We start from the raw sequence: 23,775 nt of genomic DNA on the forward strand, positions 1-23,775 counted from the left end.
TGTCATTATTTTGACACTCGCACTATTATTTTCGAGCGTTTTTACTCTTGACCTTGAGTTTATTGCCTTGTGTCCGATTCAGCGTTGCACCTGCTTTGACTGGTAAATGACTCTTGGTAGGACTGCCTGTTAAGAACGTGTGTCCTGTTGACCCATTTTAGAGTGAAGAAATTGGTTTTCGATGTGCTAGATAAATAACGTTTGTACCTGCCAGTGCATTCTGTTTTGTTTTTCTGTACCACAAACCTAATTTATGATGCCTCATTTACATAGAGACCATGTGGTGGACATGTCCATGCAAAGTGTATTATAATGCAACGAATGATGAGTTCTCCTGATGATGTCTTACTTCCGCCACTGTGTGGCAATTATCCCCTCACCAATGATACTAATCATTTTATACTAAATTATATTTGTGTTCATAATCTTCTTTTATATACTTGAATTGGATTGTACAGATTCCAAAGAAAGGTCAAATCTGGAAAGTTACAGTGATGTATAATTGATACTGAAACAAGTTGTCAGTTGATAGATCTATTGATTTCATTTTTAATGGATATCATTTAGGGCTGAAATTAACAATTATTTTTATTATCAATTAATCTGTTGATTCTTTTCTTGATTTAATTGCTTGATTAAAAGTATCAGAACACCTACAGCACCAACAGTCTAAAACTCAAACCTATTCAATTTACTAGAATGGTAAGATAAGGAAAGGCAGTAAAGTCTCACATTTTTAAGAAGCTTAAAAATCAGCAATTAATATTGTCTTGATTGATCGTTGCAGCTTTCTTATCATTTACTATGTAAAAGCGTAATACGCCAAATACTTACTGGTTACGTCTTCACAAATGGGAAATGTCTCTCAGTTCCATGTCCAACATTTTTGGGTGTTTTTGGTTGTTAGTCAGATCAAGTAAGCATAAAAACATTTTTGACTTTTTGATAGGAATTTGTCCTTTACTGTTTGTTAAAGGGCTTTTTTAATGGAATACATTTTGACATTTCACATAAGGAAAAAGAACAGGTGGAAATGATAAAATTAATGATTCCTGAATTCCATTTCGCTGCTTCGGTTTCAGAGTCCTGGCTCACTGTCATAACATACTGGGACACATGAATGGAACAAAATCACTATTGATAGTGACGTGAGATTTTTATACTATGACAAGTTAAAATGTCTGCTGTGACTATTTTATAGAGTTAAAATGTAGTTAGTCTACATATGTATTACAGTAGTATAACCTTAATGGAATGTGTATTTTATTTATTTTTTTATCAGAATGTAAACCATTATAGTCTTATTTCTAACCGTATTGCATTTCATCAGATTGTAAATATACTTTACAGAGCAGACCAGTCAGCTGTCACACAAGCTATTAGATTTTCTATAATTACAAAGCAGTTCACACAGTGAGCAATCAAACACGAAGCAGTTGAAATGACTGGGGAGAACCCTGGAGTGAGCGCATTATGCAGAAGAAATCAATCCCTGAATCAGTGCAGTGTTAATGCCAGTACAGTACAATGCACCTCAGCTCAATGTAGTTATGAACGCTTCAAAACATTGCAGGCCTTTAACATATTGTGGCATTATGTGCGTTTGTGTTTTTTACAGAGAAGCATGGCTTGTCTTTCCTGGAGACATCAGCGTTAGATTCCTCTAATGTGGAGCTGGCTTTCCAGACAATTCTCACAGGTGAGTTTCACATTTGTTTATTTCTTGCCTTTTTTGTTTGTTTTAATCAAGTTATAGAATAGAAGTGCATTTTGTCCTGAAGGGCACTGATGTCTAAAGCTCCTAAGCCATCTAATGATAATGCTGTGTCTATAAACTGTATATTGATTTGTCTAAGAATGGTACATTTCCACCTGGACTGTGATGGTTTACATAACAACACCCATTGTCTGCCACTAGATGGCACCGGAATCCAACATATCAATTCTCCATTCCCATAGCTGATGTGCAGTCTTTGGCAAGAACACCACCTTGATCTTTTTTAAGGTCAAAAATATGAGTAATTGGCATAATGAAAGGCCACTCGGCCAATCAGTCCTAGTGAGAGGCCACTTTTAAGATGGCCAAACCACTAATGGTCTTTGTCCATGGTCACAAATCCACTTTGACCCACTGTACCAGATGCATCTGTTCAAGAAAGAAAGAAAAGAAATTCTGATACTGGTTCACAGATATGTTTTCTCAAGTAAATGTCTATGAGCAGTGTGCTCTGGAGACATATAGCCACACCAACAAGTGCATTTGATGTTTGAGATTTGGTAACATGGAGAAAAAAAAGCAATTGTTGTGACTGAGTCATCCCCTGGAGTGACTAAAGGGGCAATCCAACAGTGAGTGGTGCTTCCACTTCAATTGCTCCAATTGCTCCAGGGGCTATCGGTCTGCAAGTATGCACCACTTACTGTTTATATTCTGCTTCTACTCCATGTTCAATTCCCAGACGCAGCAGCTTGGGCCGTTTGAGACATTGTGCCCACACCACAGCTTTATCAGTCATTTCAAATTCATGAAAACTTCAAACCAACAGGCCTCATTGAGCTAACGTAGCTAATTAGCTCATTAAGGGAGGAGAAGAGAGGAAGTATGCAGTGCATTAGCCGGCCAGTAAAAGCTGAACTTTAGACCCGGTGGAGCAGAGAAGATGTCACATGTATAGATATCCGCAGCAGACAGATTTAAGGTCCGAGAGGGTCATCCTGGTGGATTATACATGTGCAGCAGTTGGTGCTGTGTAGGGTTTGTAGTAATGAGTCATAGTTTCACCACCTGACGTGTCACTTCAGTCAACCAGGAGTCTTGTTTTGCTTTAAACCTTCTTGCTTCATAAGCAGTTTTTCATTCAGGGCTGTTTTGTTACACATCTGGCTGTAGTTTAGAGTTAAAGAGGCAGTGTACAACACGAAATCAGAGGTTTTTTTTGCAGTAGACCTGCTTTGCTCTCTCTCAGGTTGATCAACTGACCACCCCAATAGCATCTAAGCCATGTTAGTGACAGATAAACTGCAGTTAAAAAGTTTACCGGTGTGTTTGAACACCTCTTGTCTGACGAATATGTAACTTTATTGTATTTTCTTACCCGCATGAGCATGCAGGGTCACAGATGCAAGTCCCACAATGTATAATATTTATTTGCAAGTTCAATTTAAACTGCATTGCATATTATAGCAGTGGGGAATGCCTGAAATGAGACTTGGTATTGCCACATGACATAATAATGAAAGTTTAGGATGGAAAGAATCCTTAACTGCTGCCAGGAGTCTGGATAGAACAATTGTTGTTCAGTTTTGACATGCCTTTCGTCCTTATCACAATATCTCCCACTGTTGACTGGATTTTATAGGCATCTACACATAACTCCTTCCCTTTCACCCTTCTCTCCATCACAGCCATCTACAACATCGTATCACAGAGGCAGATGTCAGGGCGAAGCGACTCGGACTTCTCACCAGCCTCCAACGTAGTGCCCATCACGGTTGAGCCCACCCAAAACTCAGCCACTAAGGGTGTCTGCTGCCAGAGCAACTGAGACCTTACCACTGACCTCCTCCTTCACCTCCCAGGCATTTGGAGAAACAGCCAGATAGACAGAGACAGGCAGATGGACAGGGAGAATGAAGAGACAGGTAGAGATAACCATTTCACACAAGGAGGACACTTGTACAGGGGTTGATTTGTCTATTGTCTGGTTAAGAAAACTTAATACAGTTGAAGTGGGAGACCAGTGAACAAGGGATTGTAAAGAAGGAGGAGGAGGAGGGGGGGGGGGAGAAAACTGGTGTGATGCACCATACCCAGTGCATTAAGCTTTTGAAAGAGGTCACAATCAGAACTGATTTACAATCTAATGAAAAATAAACACATTATGAGGTCCCTCGTTGTATCTCATCACGGTTTCTGTCTTTGAAAACTGTCTATTTTGAAAGCTCTTTTTTTACAAGTCAGTAAATGCTTTCTCTCAGTTTTCCACCACCAGGATATTGGGCCATAAAAATCCACATCCACAAGACTGAACTGCAACCCCTCTGTGGCCACCGTCATTCCCATTTTCCCTAAATGTATAATATTCAGAAAATAACCTCCCTTACTATATTTATTGAAAACTAGATTAAGGTCTTGTTTGGCCAAAGGGTTTGCAATTAAACACTATTTGGATTAGATTTTCCACACACATCGCTTTGCAGCAAAGGTAGCTCTTGCCCAAAATCATATATCTATGTGAAGAAGCTTGTAAGGGCAACTACCCCTCACTAATGGAGGAACAAATGCTTCAAGTCATGTTTCCTAAACGCACATGCTGGAATTTGGTCGAAGTTGGTTGGTTCGAGTTGTGTTCCACCAGGCCACACAGAGCAATAACATCGCTCCCTACCAGTGACATGTAATTTCTTTTTGATTGCTTTTGATCTTTGTTTGGAAGGCTTTCCTGCTCTGAGCACACTTTGTGCTCTACAGATGAGTCATGCTCTTGCAGCTATCCCATCTCATTTAGAGTTAACGCTTTGCAAAGCTTGCACTACTAGTTAATGGGTTAACTGCATCACAAGTCAGTTAGATGGCAGTATTGGCTCTTTTTGAGGACTGTTTCACCCCTGCCCTGAACCTTTGGGCAAAGTGGGAGAGATTAGAGAATTGGTTTAAATGCATGGGCAACCTTGTGCTGCGGCTGCTGCTTCTGCTTGCTGGGATAGATAGATGGATAATGTTTCAGGGGATGAGGTAGTGAGGGCACTCAGCCCTGCCCTGCTCCTGTGGTCTCTGATGCACCCGAGATGGCTTGTTTTACTGTAAGTGAAATCCTCCACTGCCTGCTACCTACTCTCTCTACACTGTATGTAACTGGAACAGGACTCTGCCTTCTGGGATCTCCCTGAGGTCTGCCCTCGCTCTCACTTGTCTGTATTTCCTGTGGAGGGGGCGGCGGTTGTATTCAGGAGCCAGGATTGGGTTTGTTAGGATCTAATAGTTTAATAGATGAGGAAAGGTGAAAGGATGGTAGTGTTAGGAGGGGCTTAATCATTTCCAAAGGTTATGCCCACAGATGGTGTTTATCTTGGTTAATGTTTCCACATCAACACTGACTTCTGTTGACTTCACAGGTCTTCAACTGGGTGGTGTAGGTTAGGGCTTTTTAAACATTTATTCTAATATATGTATATTTGGACTGCATATGTATAAATAAATCTCATTTGTTATAGCCTGCCTCTTCTTATGTCTCTTTTAAGATGTTTTTAAGCAGTAAGGCTGCAAGTAGCTGGCTTTTTCATTAATGAATCTGGGAAAGGGCAGGATTAAATTATATTTATTCTGAATGTCCACTATAATATAATAATACTTCCTCTGATCACTGCGATTAAAATATGAATAGGCGTCATCATCAAATAATCAATTTAGCCATACAAACCACTTTTTAAACAAAAAATGCAATTGGTTTCAATTGGAGATCATTTCATTTTTGTTTTATTAGAAACATTTACAATACATCTTGAATCTTGGAAAAATAACAAAGAACCAGAACTAACATGGCGCAGATACAATAATAATAATAAAAATGTCTCCAAAAAATGTAATTCACAAAAAAAAAACATGTGCTATAACAAATAAACCTGCAATAGCACATGCCTTGTAAGGGCATGGCATACTGTAACAGAGTTCAAAGACTTCATATTTTTTTTTTCTATTTTTTTTTTTTTTTTTTTTCCATCCATCAAAGTTGACGGTCAGCCACTGAGGGCCACATTGGCAACCCTCTTTCACTGTTCACAGAGAAACCAGAAACTAACGCCAGCTGATGCTGGCCCAAAAGCTAATGCACTACAACCACTATTAGACCGGTATGAAACACCTCTACTGTGCTGGAAAAAATTGGAAACGCTACCAAAGACAAACTGTCAGACTGTAGTGGCCTCTTTGGAAAAGGTTGCGAGTTTCACCAGCAAGCGCCACTTCAGTCCCCATCCTTTACGTGCCACAGAAAATGTGCCATTGTAGTGTTTTTGTCAAGTTTTTCTTATCTGTATCAACTCGTACACAAACTAAGAACTTCAAGTTAATTCATATGAGGTGCAAACAGTCTTTCATCATTTCAACAGGTAACTGAGAATACAAAATCCAACTTTGATGTGGGGACTGAAATGGTCTCTGCCTGGCTCCAAACTCATGTCAACTTTTTTCAGTTTCCAAAGAGACTCCAACTATGAAAATCTACAGAGGAGAAACCAGTGCACTGGTGTTAAAAGGATAACACAGGCCCTGCACCATTTCTCCTGTCTAAGTGACCATACAACATACATGCAAGCTAGTACGGTAATGAACCTGTTGTGTGTATATGTGTGCATCAAGTTACATAGATCTACTACTCGGTGCGCTGTTGTCCTCTCCAACGTGCCTTCGCTCGATTTGCACACTTCACCTAATTATCACATTAGGGAAAGTCTCTCATAAAAGGCTTCCTCTAAGCTGATTAGGCTCTGTCAGTATTCATCACAAACTGTCCCGAGTAGTAGATGTAGAAAAATGTGTGAATGAAAGTGTGTACAAGTTATGTGTGGCCCCATTGGCGAGAGGGTCACAGCTGCCTCATTCATTCCAAGCATTGCAGTCGTAACATGTTTTATACGTTTGATAAGTAAAAGCGAGTTTAGATTACAGAGGAAATGAGTTATGTGTTTCAGTCAGTAACATGGGGTTAGTTGAAGGGGGGGTGGGGGGGGGTTACTGCAAGCAGCACTGCACAAAGAATGCTGATGCAGGAAAAATATATAATTGAGGCACAAAATTGATGCTCTGTGACTAAAATATCTCCAAATTCTAAAAAATATTATATTATTTTCTGTAATTATTCCATTGTGAATGCACTGATGTTAAAGTAGTGCATGTCTGAAGTTAAAATTTCAGCTATGGGGAACTCTCGTTCCATGTACATCATTTAGCAGGAAGTACATGGAAAGGTGAGCGTCCACAGCTTTCATAAATAAAACTTCTAAACTTCTTTTCTCATTTTTCTTATTAGTAGAAACTGACCTCCCTGTGTTTAGAAATATATTAACTTCTTGTCCTTTTAATTAAAAAACAAAATGTCTTGAGATTACTCATAAATATGTTGCTTCATTTTTTTTTTTTACTTTTCATAAATAACATCCAGATACTGACTTTTTTTTTCCTCTGCTTTCTATGAAATAATAACCCATGTTAGCAAAATAGATTTGAGAAACTGTAATATTTTTTTTTATTCATTTTAAGTTACTTTCTATAAATGTATGTGGAAGAACTCAAATATAGTCTACGTTGAAAACCTATCGCAAATTCTCTCCATAGAAACAAAACTTAAAGCTCACTTGTAAATTGACAAAACAATAAGCATAAGGAGTGCATTGAGTTGAGTGGTCTTTTTTTTCTTTCTTTTTTTCTTCTTTTTTTTTTTAAACATTCAAATGCATTACTTGCTCAATGTGTGATTTAGACAGGTTGGTACAATTGCTTAAGTGCATCCATTGAAAATAAGGATTTCCTATCACTCCTTAAAAGGGATTCTACATAAATGCATAAAGACCTTTTCATATCAAGAGAAGAAAAAACATCAACAGTTTCTACCATTACTATAATAGTAAGCTTAATACAATATCGTAAATAATACTAACAAGAACTTAATGAATCAAATGTCACTGAGTCACTCCACCCCTTTGTTGCGCCACTGAATTAAAAACTTTTTCATATTGGGTGTGCTGGACAAATAAAACTTACACCTTAGCATATTCTTAAGAATCATAATTAAACTTAATGTATCAATTAGTTAAACTACACGGTAAATATATGATTTTAAACCAATGTTCACTTAAAAGGTCTTAAAGCTTTTTATACACTTCAGGTATCAGGCTGATGAATTCTTTATGAGATCTTAACTTTTTTTCCTGATAAATCTTACCTACTGTACTATATTTTACTAACATGCAGTTAAACTTAAGGATACAGTTAATGGCTCTCTAAGCGATATTAACTAAAACCACAGTGTTGTTTTGTTCGCTATCACACTGCCACCTTGTTAACATCTATTCTAATCCCTTACGGTTTACTCTGAGGGTCTTAAAAATTAGGAATTCAGCCTGAATTTTCACTGGCTTGTCATTGTCATCACAGTCTCTTTTTTTGTTTTTGTTTTTAAATACGTGGGCAGTCCTTTTTTTTTTTTTTTTTTTTTTTTTTAATCTGAACTCAACCAGATCAGGCAAGCTTTTCAGAACGATTAAGACATTCACTGGACTGTTTTTCTCCCATTAACCTAACCATGACAATAGAAAACTACTCAAAGGACTGTGTAAGTGCCAGGATGTGCTTTAAGCTGATCTCTTTGGGGAGAAGTAAGTCTGTTACCGGCGCCTCTGTAGTATTAAACTAATCTTACAATACTGAAACATGATATGCCTTCATTTCACAGATATCGATTGAGTGGCCTCTAAGACTTTTGGGTAAACAGAGTAATTCTAGCTATGAGATTATTTCTTAATAATCCTGATTCGATAAACTCTTAACCAAGTTGATTTTGATTCTAAAATAAGTTAACTTAAAGTGGTAAGTCCTCTTCTTGTGTTTTTTGTTCTTTGGCTATGTCTGACCTTTTTCTTTCAAAAACAATACAGATGGAAAAAAAAATGTAGATGCAAAACAAATATAAAATAGAGTCATGAAACATATCATTACTATGTAAACAGAAATCATCTTAAGATATGCTATAAGTAACACCTCTGCCCTTATGTAACTTAAGGACTAATGAGGGTAAAGAATCAACATGAGTGACTGGTACAGCACATCATATCATGTTTGTCCTACCCTCTTCTTCTCACTGCTGTGTTTTTGACCAAAGCCTTCGAGACATCAGTCTGTCATAAGCAAAATCACCAGCTCCTGCTTTTTAACAAACAGGACAGACCTCGGTGCTTATGCTCAGCTCTTGTTTGTTTACACTTGACAGATCACTTTTACAGCGCGATGAGATTTCCTCTAAGTCACAGAAATTGCAGTTTTATCATTTCAGGAGCAGGAATCCTTGACCCACCCTGTGACCTGATTGATATTCAACGTAAAAAAAAATTAAACAAACAATCAAAATGACTTAAAAAAAAATGACCTGATGAACACAACAAGAACAATTAATTATCCTGAAACTGTTACTAATGAATTATATCTCTGTTTCTACACTGGCATGAATCCATAATGAATTTTAAGCAGATATGAGACAGAAATGCAATGGTATCATCCTAATAATCAAGGTCAATTTCTGAATAGAATATTATTTAAAGAACTGACTAAGCAGGCTCCTCTGTTTATTGTCCCAGTATAGTCCTATTATTGCTTTTCATCCTAATATACATAGAAAATGATTTATTCATTAGGGGTTATTACACATACTATTCATTCCTGTTTTTATTTGAGATTTGATTTATACATCAGCGGCATCATAAAGGATATTCATTATTACAGTTTATAATAGTGTATGGTTCATTTCTCATCTATATATTTGGATGAAATACTAAGTTAATCAGTTTAAATAATTTTTCTTAAATGTATGGATCTATCTAATATACTATTATAGTCAAAACGGATGATGGGACGCATATATAAAAGATTTACTCTCCCTAAAACTCAGAGACATTTTGAATTCCATATGCTAAAACGTTGACAATGACACCCTCAGCTTGTAAAAAAAAAATCAAAACCTCACTTCAAGCAGGCCTTTGGATGTTCATAACTGATACACATACTGTATTTACATAGATGCTCAGAGTGCTTTCCATAAAGTACAATACTTATTAACTTATACAGCGTCTAAACAGGGAGAATCTCCAATAACCCCTCTCTTCATTAAGCCAGTGCAAAACCCAACCAAGTCATTAGCACTGACTAAATGGATGAGAGGTCTCCCACATGACCACTAGTACTACTGTAGTATTAAGAAGAACAAGAACCACCATAATACAAAAAAATGATAGGGAATCCTTATGTGCATGTCTTTCAAATTCTATGAAATGTACTTCACCATCAGTGGTCGGTTTGGTATTAATCAAATGCGCATGTTTTGTAATAAGGTGCTTTACTCTGTAATTTAAGTAAATTGTTTTTAAGAGCCTAATTTCCTGAATCCCTCTTATCCCCACACAAGCAGTTTGAGTCACATTATTTTCTCCAAAAATAAGAACTTTAAAAGTTGTTTAAGGGGGCGGTTCTATCAAAAAGGCCAAAGTTGCTACCTTGTATGCCAAAGTAATGGCAATATTTGAATAAAAAATATATAGGCAGAAAACAAAATAACAAAAAATACAAAGTTCTAAGAACAGTGTCATACTGTCTTGAATGTGACGTTGAAAGCTTAGGCCAAACCACTGTGCAATTTCTCCATCCATAAAATCATAACTATTCTTTATTTCTACATCTGATAGATTTCAGGGTACTTTGTGCAAGTACAGTGCTCTCCTTGCAGTCCACACATAATGCGAGTGGTCTGCTTTATATCTTTGTTTTTTGAAAGCAGGGGCTTTTGTGTGCTGGAAGACACAATCTGTAATGGTTGATCTTCTTTTTTCTTTTGGAGACAGAAGCCGAGTTGAAAAGTTCTCCAATACAACACAAGAAAGGTTTCCTGTCATCAGCACTGGCCCACGTGAGACAACTCAAAACTTGCTGCAGGACTTGAATGATCAATACAATTTCTAGATCTGCACGGTCTCATTTTTTTTGGAGCATACTTCTCTCTTTCTCACCCCCACTACCTTCCCTCCTATCATTCAACAGCTTTAATCCCTACCCCCATTCGCTCTCCTCCAGCCCTCAGAAATCCCCAGGCTGGGGCTAAGGCAGACGCAGAGGGTGTGTAATTTGATTCAGCATGAGTGCTGGTTAAATGGGGCGTTTCCTCTGCTTTCCTGTCAATTACAATTGTCTGATTTCATTCTGGAAGCTCAAAGCAAGGGGGGGCTGCCATTGGCTGAAGCCCGGGTGTCCATAGTGGAGGGGCAGCTGCAGGATGTGTCCCATACAGTAGCGAGCTGACATGATCTGCACTGGCGCTGTCACACAAACAGGACCCCTATCCAAATTTCAGGGCGGTGCTGTTGGGGGAGTGGAATGGGGGGGGAGAGAGAGTTAATGCTGCACCCCGTGTGATGAGATCACGCAATCTCTGTTTTGTATGGGACATGTACATTTTCATAATTTGGAAAAGAATCTACGTCAAATTAACGTTGAAAACAGGTAACTGGGGTGTCTCCTGATAACTGAAGATAATTTATTTTGCTCTAAGCCTCCCCTCATTTCACAGGCGCTGCCAAATTCAGCTAGTGTCTTTCAAATTCTGTGTGTGTGTGTGTATGTGTTTTGGGACAAAAGAGGCCCCCTCTCCCCAGTAGGGATAGCTCAGAGCAGCAGAAAAGGAGAGGAAAAGGGGGGAGGAAGGGGCAAGAGGGAGTGGAAGGAGGGGGTCCTATTCGCCCAGCTGCATCCCCAACCATCCAGCCCCCTCTGTGCTTGTAACAGTGGGGCGGGGGAAGTATGGGGCTCACTGCGGGACCCTGTCGTACCCCTCATACAGCTCCAGAGTCCCCACACGGTCCGCACCTGGACCAACCCATTTGCCTAATTATCAATGAGTAGATCCAGGCCGTGTCCGAGCACTCTGCAGCCCACGCCGCTACCGGGCCCAGACAATACGCCCCAGTCAGAGAGGCCTTTCGAAAGCAAAACGATCAAACTGTAAGCAGGGGGAGACATAAAAGCCACTCCCAAAGAAAAGAGAGAAAGAAAGGGTGCTAGGCGAGACCTCCAACTTGGGGTCACAGCTACAGTGTGCCATGAAACACCTGCTCCTGTACAGCTTTGCTAATTGCAGGGGAGACAGCTGGCCCCTCGGAGCTCACACATAAAGGGGGACGTGGAGTAAGGATTACTGATTTGGGACTCTGTATTTTACAGTGTCAACTATTTTAAATCGGAGTCTGCTGCTGATTCAGGAAACATTTTACATTTTACTCGGCTTCTGTCCACATACCAATTGTCCTCTTTATTTACTCTCGTCTACGTTGAAATGCTTGTTATCTGGAGCTCTTGCAGTGTCCTATATCGTTCAGCGACTGTGGCCAAATGACCACACAAGACAATAAAGCATGGTTAAGGTGGCTTTGAAACAAGTCCATTTGGGAGACCAATATCGAGAACTAGCCAACTGGATGAATTCCAAGGCTTTCGGCCTCAAATTAAATCAGTGCTTTAAGCCAACCACATGCTTTTCAAGTGCCACGAGGAGCAAGCATTACTGAATCTTTTCAACAAACACCAGTGACCAATGTGTAACCAATGGTTACTGGAAACTGGTTACTGATACTTCTTACAACTTTCATCTATCCCTGTGAATGATGACACCAATAAAATGTGACCAATTAGCATAAATAAATGATGCAATGTCCTATTTGTGGTATCAATCTGGTGTATAAGACTTTAAGGTGTAAAAATGTCTTTTGTTTTCTTGTAAAGATTACAAGGCTTTGACTCGAACCAATCTATTCACATTTCCGTTAAGCTAAAATGAATATCTATTTGGGCCAATAATATCAAACCACAAATCACAGTAAAAACTAAAAGCAGAATTCACCTTCACATCAGCTCCCAAAATGTCAAGGTATGATTAAAAATCCTATTTTAGACCAAGATGATTGTAAGGTGCAATGGAAATTCTGTTTTTTTTCCTTCTGATAACAACATTAACTTTCTGGGTCAGTCAGGTGCAGATTAGGTACCTCAACAATCATCTTCTTCCTTCCATATAAACCCACTTCATGGTAAAATAAAAAATTTTGAATAATAAAATGTTCACATTACTGTCTACCTCTGCCTACACTGTGATTCATGAATGAAAAACAGCAGCAGTCAAAAAACTGAAAATGCAAGGTACTATACTTCTCTTATAAACAAAACTTTTATAAAATATATATGCATATATATATATAAAAGAAAAACTTAAAAATATTTCTTATACTTTTTAGTAAAGCAAGCAGTGCCTTCTAAAATATCTGCTTGATTGTTTGTAAATTTTCTGAAAAACAAAAATGTGTTTTATAATAATAATAATAATAATAATAATAATAATCATAATAACAGTAAATAATTATTGAACGAACACTGACAAAACTAATGATAAAAACTGATGTGGTTCCTTAAGAGAATATTCGGATGGCCTGTGTGACCTGGGTGTGGCACACTGGGCACTCCGGGTGGTTGAGCTCACAGATTCGGATGGCACACTCCATGCAGAAGAGGTTATGGCCACAGGGCACCAAGGCAGCCGTCACTTTGCTTTCAAAGCAGGTCATGCAGTCCCGCACAGTGGCCGGTGGCGAGTCTGGCACTGGCAGACGGCCTGGGAAACCCTCGCCGGCTGAGGTGGGCTCACTGTGGGCGCGGCGGGCCTGGGCGTGAGGTGAGCCGGATACGGGCACAATGCTGGTGACTGAAGAGTTGTTGTTGCTTCCACCTCCGCAGGACTCGGATAAGCCGGGGGAGAGTCTGGTCAGGGGGAGTGGGAGGCCTCCAAAGCTCTTGGACCGCTGCTGGGCGTAGAAGGCCACCTGTTTGGGGTAGTCGGGATCGCCCCAGCTCTGGGTACCCTCTGATCCAAAATAAGAGCAAGGCTTCTCCCCGGAGCTGGAGAAGTTGCTCTTGTTGTAGATTCCCCCTCCCTCTCCTCCTCCTCCTCCTCCTCCCCCTCCAACCATGGCATCTGAGAAGTTCTGGCGGTAGCTGCTGGTGAGAGGCTTGCGCTGGCCCCCCTGCAGCCCCCACACCTGCTGTAGCCGGCTCTCCAGACCACCGCTGCTGCCCGCTGGGCTGCTTCCACCATTCGGCCCCAGACAGTCATTCTCATTATTGTGGTCGTGCAGGCCTCCTGTTCGGAAGGCGATGTGTGCTTCAATCTCCTCGCGGGCCCGCTCGGCGTTGCTGGGCGACCCTGTGATTTCAAAGACAGGGTCCCGGTCTCGACTGGGAGTGACGATGTAAGTGCAGGTTTGCTGCTGGATGCGTTTGATGGTGGAGCCTTTAGGCCCCACTACCAGCCCCACGACACGGTATGGCACTCTCACCTGAATGGTGGTCTGACCTGGCAAAGGTGTGGGCGGGGAGCCGCTAAAGGACACTCCCAGCTTGTTGCGGGATGCCCGGAGCATGGAGAAGTGCTCTGCAGCAGAGATGATTTCACGGCGGGCCAGTGCAACATCCTCCTTCCGCCCAGTGATTAAGAACACAGGCTCCTCTCCTCTAACGGGGGTTTTGATGTAGGTGTTGGTCTTGGCCCGCAGGGCTTTGATCTTGCAACCTGCAGAGTCAACAACATCCATTTTAAAATAAGTAAATATGATACATCAGTTACATTTTGTGACACACAAATCAAGTTAAAAAGTAGAAACACACTTTGTTATCAACCTGAGCTACCATAAATCCTCCAAATTCAGATTTATTTACCAATTGTGAGCAGTTTAACTTAATATGTTGCAGGTTTCTGCTGGCAAAGGATACACAGTAATTACCATGATTTATGGAGGTTTCCAGCACTTAAGCATTAGCGTACTCATTCGGTGCACTTATTTATTAGCTCTAAATCAGACACACATCCTACTGAGCTACACGGATGGTGCAGAGGTATTGGCCAGCATCGACATGACAGTTTTGGAGGGCTGTAAGAGCTACAGCAGATGCAATCACTTCCTGACCTCTCCTTGAACTTAGAATACAATACAGTCAACTCCCACATGCTTTGTTTTGGGCCATTTATTGCTCTACATCTGCCCTGTTTTTGATCAGAGAGCAATATTGTACTCTATTAAATGCTTTTAAGGCAGAGTCTTGATGTGCAGGTTAATGTTATTTCATGACAAATTACCCGACATTTTTCCAGGTACATTTGAGGGTAAGAGGAACATGGTAAGACTGTGTTCATGTTACACTCCATGAAGAATGCGTCGAGCATTCCTGGGGTCAATTTTCATTCAGAAATTCAGGCAGCTCCCATATTAAGATATCCACATTCATTGACGGCTCCGACGTGCCTTTCTCATCTCGGCCGTGTCTTAAAGAGACTCTTTGGGCAAACAAGAACTATCAGGCATCTATTCAGTGAACAAATCTGAGCACATCTTACCAGGCTCCAGGTGCTTCAGATCACACAAATCATTGCATTACCTATCTGAAAAAAATATATAAAAAAATCACAGCAGCGGGTATCAAAAGGTTCAATGACACCTTAAGTGTGAAGACAAATGTCGCTTCTGCTACCAAATAGGCCTACTTTGTTCAGGAACACTTACTTCTCAGGGACCAGAGGTACAGACAGAAGGATAGTTATCCTGGGAGGGTTTAGAATTGCTCATACCCAAAATCTTAAAATGCCCTTTGTGGCCATTGCTTGGTATTAGGCTAATAGACCGGTTTGTGCCACGAGGGATCAAAGAGCAATTGCCAAATTCCTTTTCTCGAACTACATTGCACCTTTTAATTAGTCCAAATTAATGTCTCGATTAAAGAATTATCTGAAAGCAAAATAGGCAAAGATTAATTCATCGCTACCAGAAATTAAGGCCGCTGGAGGTGCATTCATTTTTGCAACTGTTGCAAGAGGTGCCTGTGATTCAAAACAAAGCCACCCTTGATCCGTGGAGCTCAGGAGGAAGGCACAAGAGCATCCTTGGGAATCAACGCCTGTGACTTTGACAGGAGAAAACAATCATATCCAACCCTTTCTGCATGGCAGGATGCTCCGTTTGCCAGATTCACCAGGCGGGCTGTGGTGCACGGTGCCGAGAAGAAGGGGGTGTGTACATAGCGCCAACAAACGAAGGGCCTGAATCAAAAGCAGCTCATCTCAAATCCCCCCCAAATCAGCACTTCTTCTCGGGCCAGGGCAAAAGGGCCCTCTCGCTGCACTTGTGCTCACTGGATCCACCCTCCGGCAGTCTTCAGTTACCCCATTAAAATTCTAAACTTAACACTTCGAAGTAAAGAACAGGATCCGCAATGGGAGACAAGGGGCACTTAGCAGCAAACAAACTAAATCCACACTACCGCAGCAGAAAAGAAAAAGAAACCAGCTCAACTCATCAACTCATCCTGTGTCACATTATTCAAACCCGTTTGTTTTTTCTTTGCAATTTAAATTAGGATTTGCTGATGCTACCTTACCCACCCTGCAGTCTTTGTACTTCTCTCAATCCAACCCCCCAATTTCTCCCTCTCCTGACAGGCAACCATGTGGTATTGAGAGTGTGCAGTGAAGTGGCGCTCATGAGGAGCCCCTTGTGTTGAGCTCCAAGGCGTGACTCCCATTCAGCTTTTAGATGCTGTACTGCCCTTCCGTCCCCATCCGGGTTTGTTCTGCCCCTCTCACCCATGCGTTCATCACAACAGTTAAGGGGTGCAGCCACATAAACATCACCACCAAGCTCAAGATGAAAAATCTACTGCTGGCTTTAAAACCAACTTAGGTTCAAGCTCCAGTGTGCATAAATATTGTCACCTGACTACATCTCTACTGCAAATAGGTTTTATAAAAATAAAAAAAAGGGCTCCCACCTCCTGGTGCAACTTCTCGCTGAGTCACCCTTTAAGGCCATCCCGTGTGCAGAGCAGCAACACTGTCTTAAATGCGCCCCTCCCCCCCCCCCCCCCCGACTTTCACACCTTTGTTTGACAGCTGCTGTCATTCAACTTCAGGTTTTTGTTCAATAAAAGAAAACTCAACTGTAGGAAAAACGGGCATAATCTGAACCGTGTCTGGAAATGAACTTTCCAACTCCCCTCATTTGAAGAAAAAGAGAAAAAAAACAAGTGGACCACGCTTGCTCTATTGTGTCACTGGGGCAGTGCGCAACATAAACAACGAGCTGAATAAACCTGGAAAGAGGCGAAACACCGTCCACCATTGAGACCAAACGTGTACGGTTCGGTTATTTTCTTAGCCATGAATTCAAGTGTAAGACATTCCTCCCTTCGCCAGCTGCACGTTGCCTTTTTGAACAGTCTGGCGCGTCTCAGACGACAAAGGAAGCAAGTGCTCTCCCCTGCTCCAGTGTGTGTGTCTGTGCGCTGACATTGATGGCGTGGATGTAGAATAATTCGCCCAGGAGGAAACGGGGCTCTCTCGTGCCTCTGTGCAAATTCACTCAAAAAGGCAAAATAAAAACACCAAGAAGCGACCGACTTGTTTCAATGTACGAGTGTAATGATGAGTGCACGAGAACTTGCTAGCAAAAAAAAAAAAAAAAGTGGGAGGCTGATGTCTCGGGGGAGTACAAAAAAAAAAAAACACGCGAGCACACACACCACTCCCTTTTCTTTGTCAAATAGCACCAGGTAACAGTTAGAGAACAAAAAAAACAAAGCACACGGGAAACCACGGCGGGATAATGCAGCACTGTTAGCGGGATAAAAACACAAGTTTGGAGGGAAATAATTTGCAAGCCAGCGGTTTACCTTGTCTCCCCACTATTTCGGCCACATGTTCAGAGCTGGGCACTGGGACGCATTCTGTTATGTTGCAGCCTCGTCCTTTCGTCTCACTTGAGGAGCTCTCATACAGGGCGCACAACTTGCTTTTCCCTTGCAGAATCGCCGTGTCTCCGCCACCTCCGACGTTGTTCGTGTGGTTGTGGTGGTTGTTGTTATTGTTACTCCGGTCCTGTACTCCTGTTGTTGGGGCTCCGCCGCCGTCCTCGCCTTCCCCAAGCCCCAGCAGAGACAACTGGCCCAGCGCGACCCTGAGGGCACGGGAGTCGTCTTCCTCCTCGTCGGGCGGCACAAGGAGACCTTCGCCTCCGAAGCCGGAGCCGGCCAGATCCCCGGCGTAACCCCCATTTTTCTCCATGATCCCTGCTAGAACCAGCAGGCTAGGCATGGCTAACAAAAGAGTGTGTGAGACAAAGACAGGGGAAAGAGACTGGAGAAACAGCACCCGTGCCGCCTCCTCCTCGCCCCCTCCTCCTTCCAAATCCCCCCTTTGCGCTAGTCCCTCCCATAGGCCGGCCCCCTCTCTCTCTGTCCGCCAGACTTTTCAGTACAGTAGTCTCTCTCCGAGCTCCAGGCGAACGGGACACAAGGCCGTCTGCACGATAGATGGGGCGGGCGATGTGTTGCTCCACCCAGTCTGGTTTACACAGCTCCCCTCCTCGCCGAGACAAAACGAGCCGCCCTCCCGTTGTAGCCTACCATTCCGTCTCAGGTTCCCGTGCCCGTGGCATCCCAAATCAGGCTTGCCTCCCCGTCACCTATAGAAAAGAAGAAAATACCTCATCGTTTACCTCCCGCGCCGCACTCGTGTTAACGCGGACTCGTTCGCAGCTCTGGAGCTGCAGTGTAGCCTGAAAACCGCATTTCGGCGACTTATGTAAGAATAGCCATCCAGGATGTAAACAGTTGCGTTATCAAAAGGTGCAAGTACAGTGCGCACATGGCCGTCTAGTTGTGCTGCTGAAAAGATGATGTCAACTTTATCATTAAGAGATAAAAAAAAAGCAACAACAACAAAAACAAGGAACAGCTCCTGTATTTTATGAGGGGGATCGTGGACCATCTGATATGAATTTTTGGGAGTAAAGGAGTTTATGACATTTTTTGGGGGGGGGGGGGTCCGCCCACCTCTGTGTAGCCGTGCTTTGCGGCAGGTCACCGCGTTTTTTGTCTCCGGCGCCGTTGCGCATGAGGATGTTATGTATAGGAGGTGGGGGGGGGGGGGGGGGGGGTCTGGGGGGGGGTGGGGGCTGTATACGAGGAGGAGAAGAGAAAGGGAGTTGTCAGACAGGCGTTGCAGAACCTATGCAGCGGGGGAACATCAGAAAAGCCCTCGCACATTTCCCGTTAAAAAAAACAACAAAAACAAGGGTTTTGCAGCAGCCCCGGTGAACAAAGAACCGTTTGTTTCGCTTATAGACTCCCCAAGATGTCCTCGACAGAAACCACGCCTGACGGCATGGTTGTAGTAGGTTACTACACAAAGACTCAAACTGCAGCAATGATACTAATAATGATAATAGTAATAATATTAATAAAATATATTGATAGTTATTTTTTTAGGTTTCAAACAGGTAGCAAAGTACCTGCAACTTCCATTAATTGTCATTAAAATTTGGAAATGTAGCCTACATTTATCTACAATACATAAATAAGATCAGAAGGCAATATAGTGGGATTTTTTTTTTTTTTAATATGAAATAGGCCTACTGATTTTCTGACTGACTTTTTAAATTATTGCACGTGGGTCACCACCATGAATAAAGCTTTGAGGAAACATCGGACCTGGCATATATAAATTGCCACACAGGATGATGTCCATGTTTTCAGCTTCCTCAAAGTGTCCGTCTAACTCAAGCTTAGCCTGTCGTTTACCATCTGTGCATATGCATGAAGGGATGAACAGTGAGCACGTGTTGCGTAAGGCTACCTGAATAACAAGGTGAACTCTGAGGATGTTTGAGAAAACATAATATGCTCCACTGTTTTACCATTTGTTTGTTTTTATTTCTCCACCCAACCAGAAAATACATATCTTTACACATCCTACATTTGTTTAGGGAAACACTGAACTTTATATTCACTGATATCTAAATTGTTGTTAGATGAAATTTATGTGAAATCTCTTGACGTTGTTGCTTTGTGATCCCAAGGGAGGTGTTGAATTCACTCTGTAGATAACTTGTGCATTTTAACCCCCTTCATTAAATTCAGTATATTATCCCCCCATCATATGTGGTGTTTTCCTACACTGTAACTGTGTTACAACTATAATGACAAAAACCTAAAACACACACAGTCTTCCATTTTGGCTTATATGGCAGACTGAGCATGGCATGTGAGATTCAGTATGAATATTTTAGCATTTCTTGTGAGAAGGCCTTCTGCCTTTTAATAACGCAGAATGGAGCAACAATACAATAAAAAATATTCAAACACCAGGTTCTGGAAATAGAAACGTGATAAAATGGTACCAGAAAGATATAGAGCAAGTGTATTTCTGTGCATAATCACAGTCTAGACGCACTCTCTGGGTGCCAATCAGAAAGGGGTTCGTTCCCTAAGGGTGTGTTACAGATGAGAACTCACAGGGAGACTCCTGGTATGAGTCCAGGATTAAAACATCCCCACTCCACCCAATAGCATGGATAAAAAAAAAAAAACAGCAGCAGGAGGAGAACAGGATTGCGTGATGCATAAAGGACCAGAGGGTGGGCTCAGGAGGTCTGCCCCCAACACCCCCACCCCACCCAGTGGAGAGGCATGAGGATTGGGTGAGAGCGTGGTTAGGATGGGGACAAGCACCCCATAAGGGCCAGCCTCTCAGTGGTGCACTGAGTATTCCAGTGTGTCCAAGAGGCCGTCTGGATTTCCATTAAAAGGGGTCCGGTGGGAGTCCAGAGCCCCAATCAATAAAAAGCATGGATCTGGGGATAGTGTTTTTCACCCTTCGACACACCCCTCTCTGCTTGGATGTGTGAGTTTGGCGATAGGTGATGCTGTTGTACCGCATAACCTTTGTGACCCTGAACTAAACTGTCTCTGTGCTCTGAATGGACCACAGCAGGTCTGGTTTTCATTCAGACCTCACTGTCTATAGCTGTGGGCTACAATTGTCATTTGCACACTTGTGTGCATGTGTGTGTTAGCTGCGGGATACTTGTGAAACGCAGAGTGCTGAGGTCATGTTACTTGTACATAAAAAAAAAAAAAAAACCCTCAATGATCTTGACCATCTGTTCGTCACAGTAGTGCTGTTTCTCTTTATTCCCCCCCTGATGAAAGGCTGAGTGGCATCTTTGGGGAGATGTTGTGGTTTACTGTGCCGCAGAGACACATACCAACCTCTTTGTCCAAGAGCCCATGCAAATATCGCTTTCACCTATGGACAGTGTCTGTCTCACTCAAAGAGGACAGGCTTAATCGTCCGTACAGACATGTCTAAAAATCCCTAAAGGACATCCCTTTGACTTCCACGGCCAGATGTCCTTTTCAAGACTTTTCTGGAGCCCCGCTGTCACTTGAATGAGGCTTCTGCGAGCACAAAGGGACATGTTGGCTAAGCACCACGTGCTGATGCCATAGTGAGCGACTCTCGGGGATGATGTAAGACCTCGTGCAAATGATAGCACATCTTGTGCTCATAAGCTGACGAGAGCCCTGAAGTCGATCAGCTGACCAGATAGAAGATTAAATCCAAAGGCCACTTTTTGCGTGCTTTTTCCCCTCCTCTATTTTTGTTTACTTTCATTTGTTTGTTTATTTGTGTTTGTTTTTATTTGTTGTATCCTGTTCCCAATGTTAAGAGAACAGGCTAGGGCAGCAGCAACACAAGTACTTACAGACAGACGGCCCATGATGATGATACAATAAAACAAAAGAACAAGCAAACAATAGTTTAATAAAAGAGAGATAAAAGGGGTTAGGAGAGGTGGTGGTGGTAGAATACAATTAAAATGCAAAAATCTCATCCTACTTGAAGCAACTGAGTGTTTCTTTCTGATTTTTTTTCTCTCCAGGTTGACTATCATGCAGGGACCCAGATAATGAGGCCTTTTCGTCCCAAACTCTGTTCCATCTTTGGGGTAAGTCAGCAAAAATCACCACACTAAGCTCCAGTTTTATAAGCAAAACAAAATGAAGCTCAATGTGTATGGTATGCTCACAGATTTCAAACTCCTATTGGGTATGCTTATTCACTTTTTACAATTCTTTTGGGATTTTTTACAAAATGGTTTGTCTGTGACGGCTAAAAGTGTTGTATCTCCATCTTTGGCTGTTTTTTTAGGGCTACAATGATTACACTACAGCGATTATTTTCATCATGTATTCATCTTAGTTTTTTTTTTCCTTCAAATTTGTCAATAAATATCAATTTTAGTCTACACATGGTGAAACATAGTGATACATGCTAATCACAGTTTCCCAGAGCCTAAGGGGACGTGTTTAAATGTCTTGTTTTGTCCAGAACGCAAAGATGTTCAATTTCAAAAATGACGAAACAGAAAAAAACAGCAAACTCTCACAAGTACAGCCTCTCCTCACCTGCTGTGAAATACTCACATTAAAGCTGTTGACCCACACACACACATACACACACACACACACACACACACACACACACACACACACACACCCTCTAACAACAAACATGCACTGGGATGTTGTGATTGGGAGTGCTGGTGTCAGCTGGGAATATGAGTCAGGTAGTATGACTTCATTGCTTTTTACAGGGTATTAGGTCATCTCTTTCACTCTCTGCCCCTCCTCCTCCTCCCCTCCCCCCCCCCCCGTCTCTCTAATCACATTGATGCTGTACAGCAGTGACACGCCTAGTGATGAGTAAGGCTCACCTCACCGCTTGCTTCCCGTACGGTGGTGATCTCACACACGTCACAGAAAGCTTTGAACTCAAGAGTCCTGCTTGGTCGGCTCTTTAATCTTGGCATTCTTTTCTCATTTACAAACAATGTGTCAGTCAGTTGATTTGGATGTTGCTTTTACTGTACACAATGAAAGATTGCATTTATTTTTTTTAATCTGCTAAAGGATTAGGTCACAGGGACAGTATCACACTGTAAAAGGACTCATTGGGTCACATTGGAATTAAGGAGCTGTTGCCACTGAATTATGATGGCTTGTTAGAAACACACTCGACACCTGATTACTCATGATGTAACTTGAATGCACTTTAAGATTTAAGTTTTTTTCATATCAGATAAAAAATGAAACGCGTTGATTAGCTGAAGTAGATGAGCCTTAAAACCGCTGATGTCATAGTCACACATTTATCATCAGAGATGGAAAGTAACTCAATACATTTACTCAAGTGTATATACTTCAGTACCATTCTGAGGTATTGGTATTTTCATTTAATTCTTCTTTTCACTTCTATTTCACTTCATGTGAACTTCTGTGTACTTTTGATACTTTATGTGCATTTTGCTTAGTGTTTGCTTAAGTAAACCTTTGAATAGAGGATTTTTTTTACATTGTGGTATTTCGACTTTCACTGACTGTACTTGCTTCTTCCACCACTGCTTAGCACTTTAACTCCTATACGTTTCTGAGGGAGGTTTGGTGCTTTAGACTCCACTACATATATCTGATGGCTATATTTAACAGTTACTTTGCAGATTAAGATTTGAAATTAAAACACATATACAAATCTAATTTAATTCACTGTTATCAATTGAACTGTCCAATAGTATATCAAGGAAAACAAGGTCTCTCTTGGGTTGTTTTTAATGCTTTAATGTTGTCAATTTCATCCAGTGTTTTACATATTAATCAGATCTAAGTTTTAAGGTAAAGGTCAGTTTCTCCATGCCTTTTATTTCATTTCCAATTGCACTCCATTCGTCCTTGTAGTATTTTAAAGAGATATTTATCTTGAGCCATGACTTTGTCTGGGATTTTGCCCAGGTATAATGTAACAAATGAGAAATAAATTTCCATTCCAAAAATCTTCCATTATTTCTTTAGTGATCTCTTGCCAATAAGAAAAACATAAAGGGCAAGCCCAGAAAATATGAAAATGGTCAGACGTTTTTAACCTGACTGCCTCCGCCATTCACCCTGCCCTGATAGTCCCTTTGAATAAACTGAACTAAAGTAAATTAAATTAAAATCAGCTAACTAAATAAATTAAATTAGCTCCAGCTTGACCAGCTAAAAAATTAAAATGCCAATAATAATGCTGATATATATACAGTATATAT

General features: G+C 41.4%; 3 protein-coding genes across 3 annotated transcripts in view; 2 read left to right on the forward strand and 1 right to left on the reverse strand.

The window, feature by feature from the left end:
* rab11al (RAB11a, member RAS oncogene family, like) overlaps positions 1–5,213 on the forward strand; it is a 12,052-nt gene extending 6,839 nt beyond the window's left edge. Inside the window, exons 4-5 of the mRNA XM_028579661.1 lie at positions 1,619–1,699; positions 3,406–5,213. Of these exons, the coding sequence (XP_028435462.1) occupies positions 1,619–1,699; positions 3,406–3,545 (221 nt within the window). The 3' untranslated portion in view covers positions 3,546–5,213. The remainder of the gene's footprint in view (positions 1–1,618; positions 1,700–3,405) is intronic.
* A 7,924-nt stretch (positions 5,214–13,137) lies between these two features.
* On the reverse strand, positions 13,138–18,016 carry mex3a (mex-3 RNA binding family member A). Its single transcript, XM_028581224.1, has 2 exons — positions 17,522–18,016; positions 13,138–14,372 (listed from the first exon to the last, which is right to left on the reverse strand). The coding sequence occupies exons 1-2, from the start codon at positions 17,940–17,942 to the stop codon at positions 13,216–13,218; spliced, it is 1,578 nt and encodes a 525-aa protein (XP_028437025.1). The 5' UTR covers positions 17,943–18,016; the 3' UTR covers positions 13,138–13,215.
* A 3,572-nt stretch (positions 18,017–21,588) lies between these two features.
* Positions 21,589–23,775, forward strand: part of LOC114556865 (lamin-A) — a 44,249-nt gene continuing 42,062 nt past the window's right edge. The window contains exon 1 of the mRNA XM_028579951.1: positions 21,589–21,639. The gene's annotated coding sequence lies outside the window, so the exon portion shown is untranslated. The remainder of the gene's footprint in view (positions 21,640–23,775) is intronic.

This window comes from Perca flavescens, chromosome 6, assembly GCF_004354835.1.
Source record: "Perca flavescens isolate YP-PL-M2 chromosome 6, PFLA_1.0, whole genome shotgun sequence".
NCBI classification, from domain to species: domain Eukaryota; kingdom Metazoa; phylum Chordata; class Actinopteri; order Perciformes; family Percidae; genus Perca; species Perca flavescens.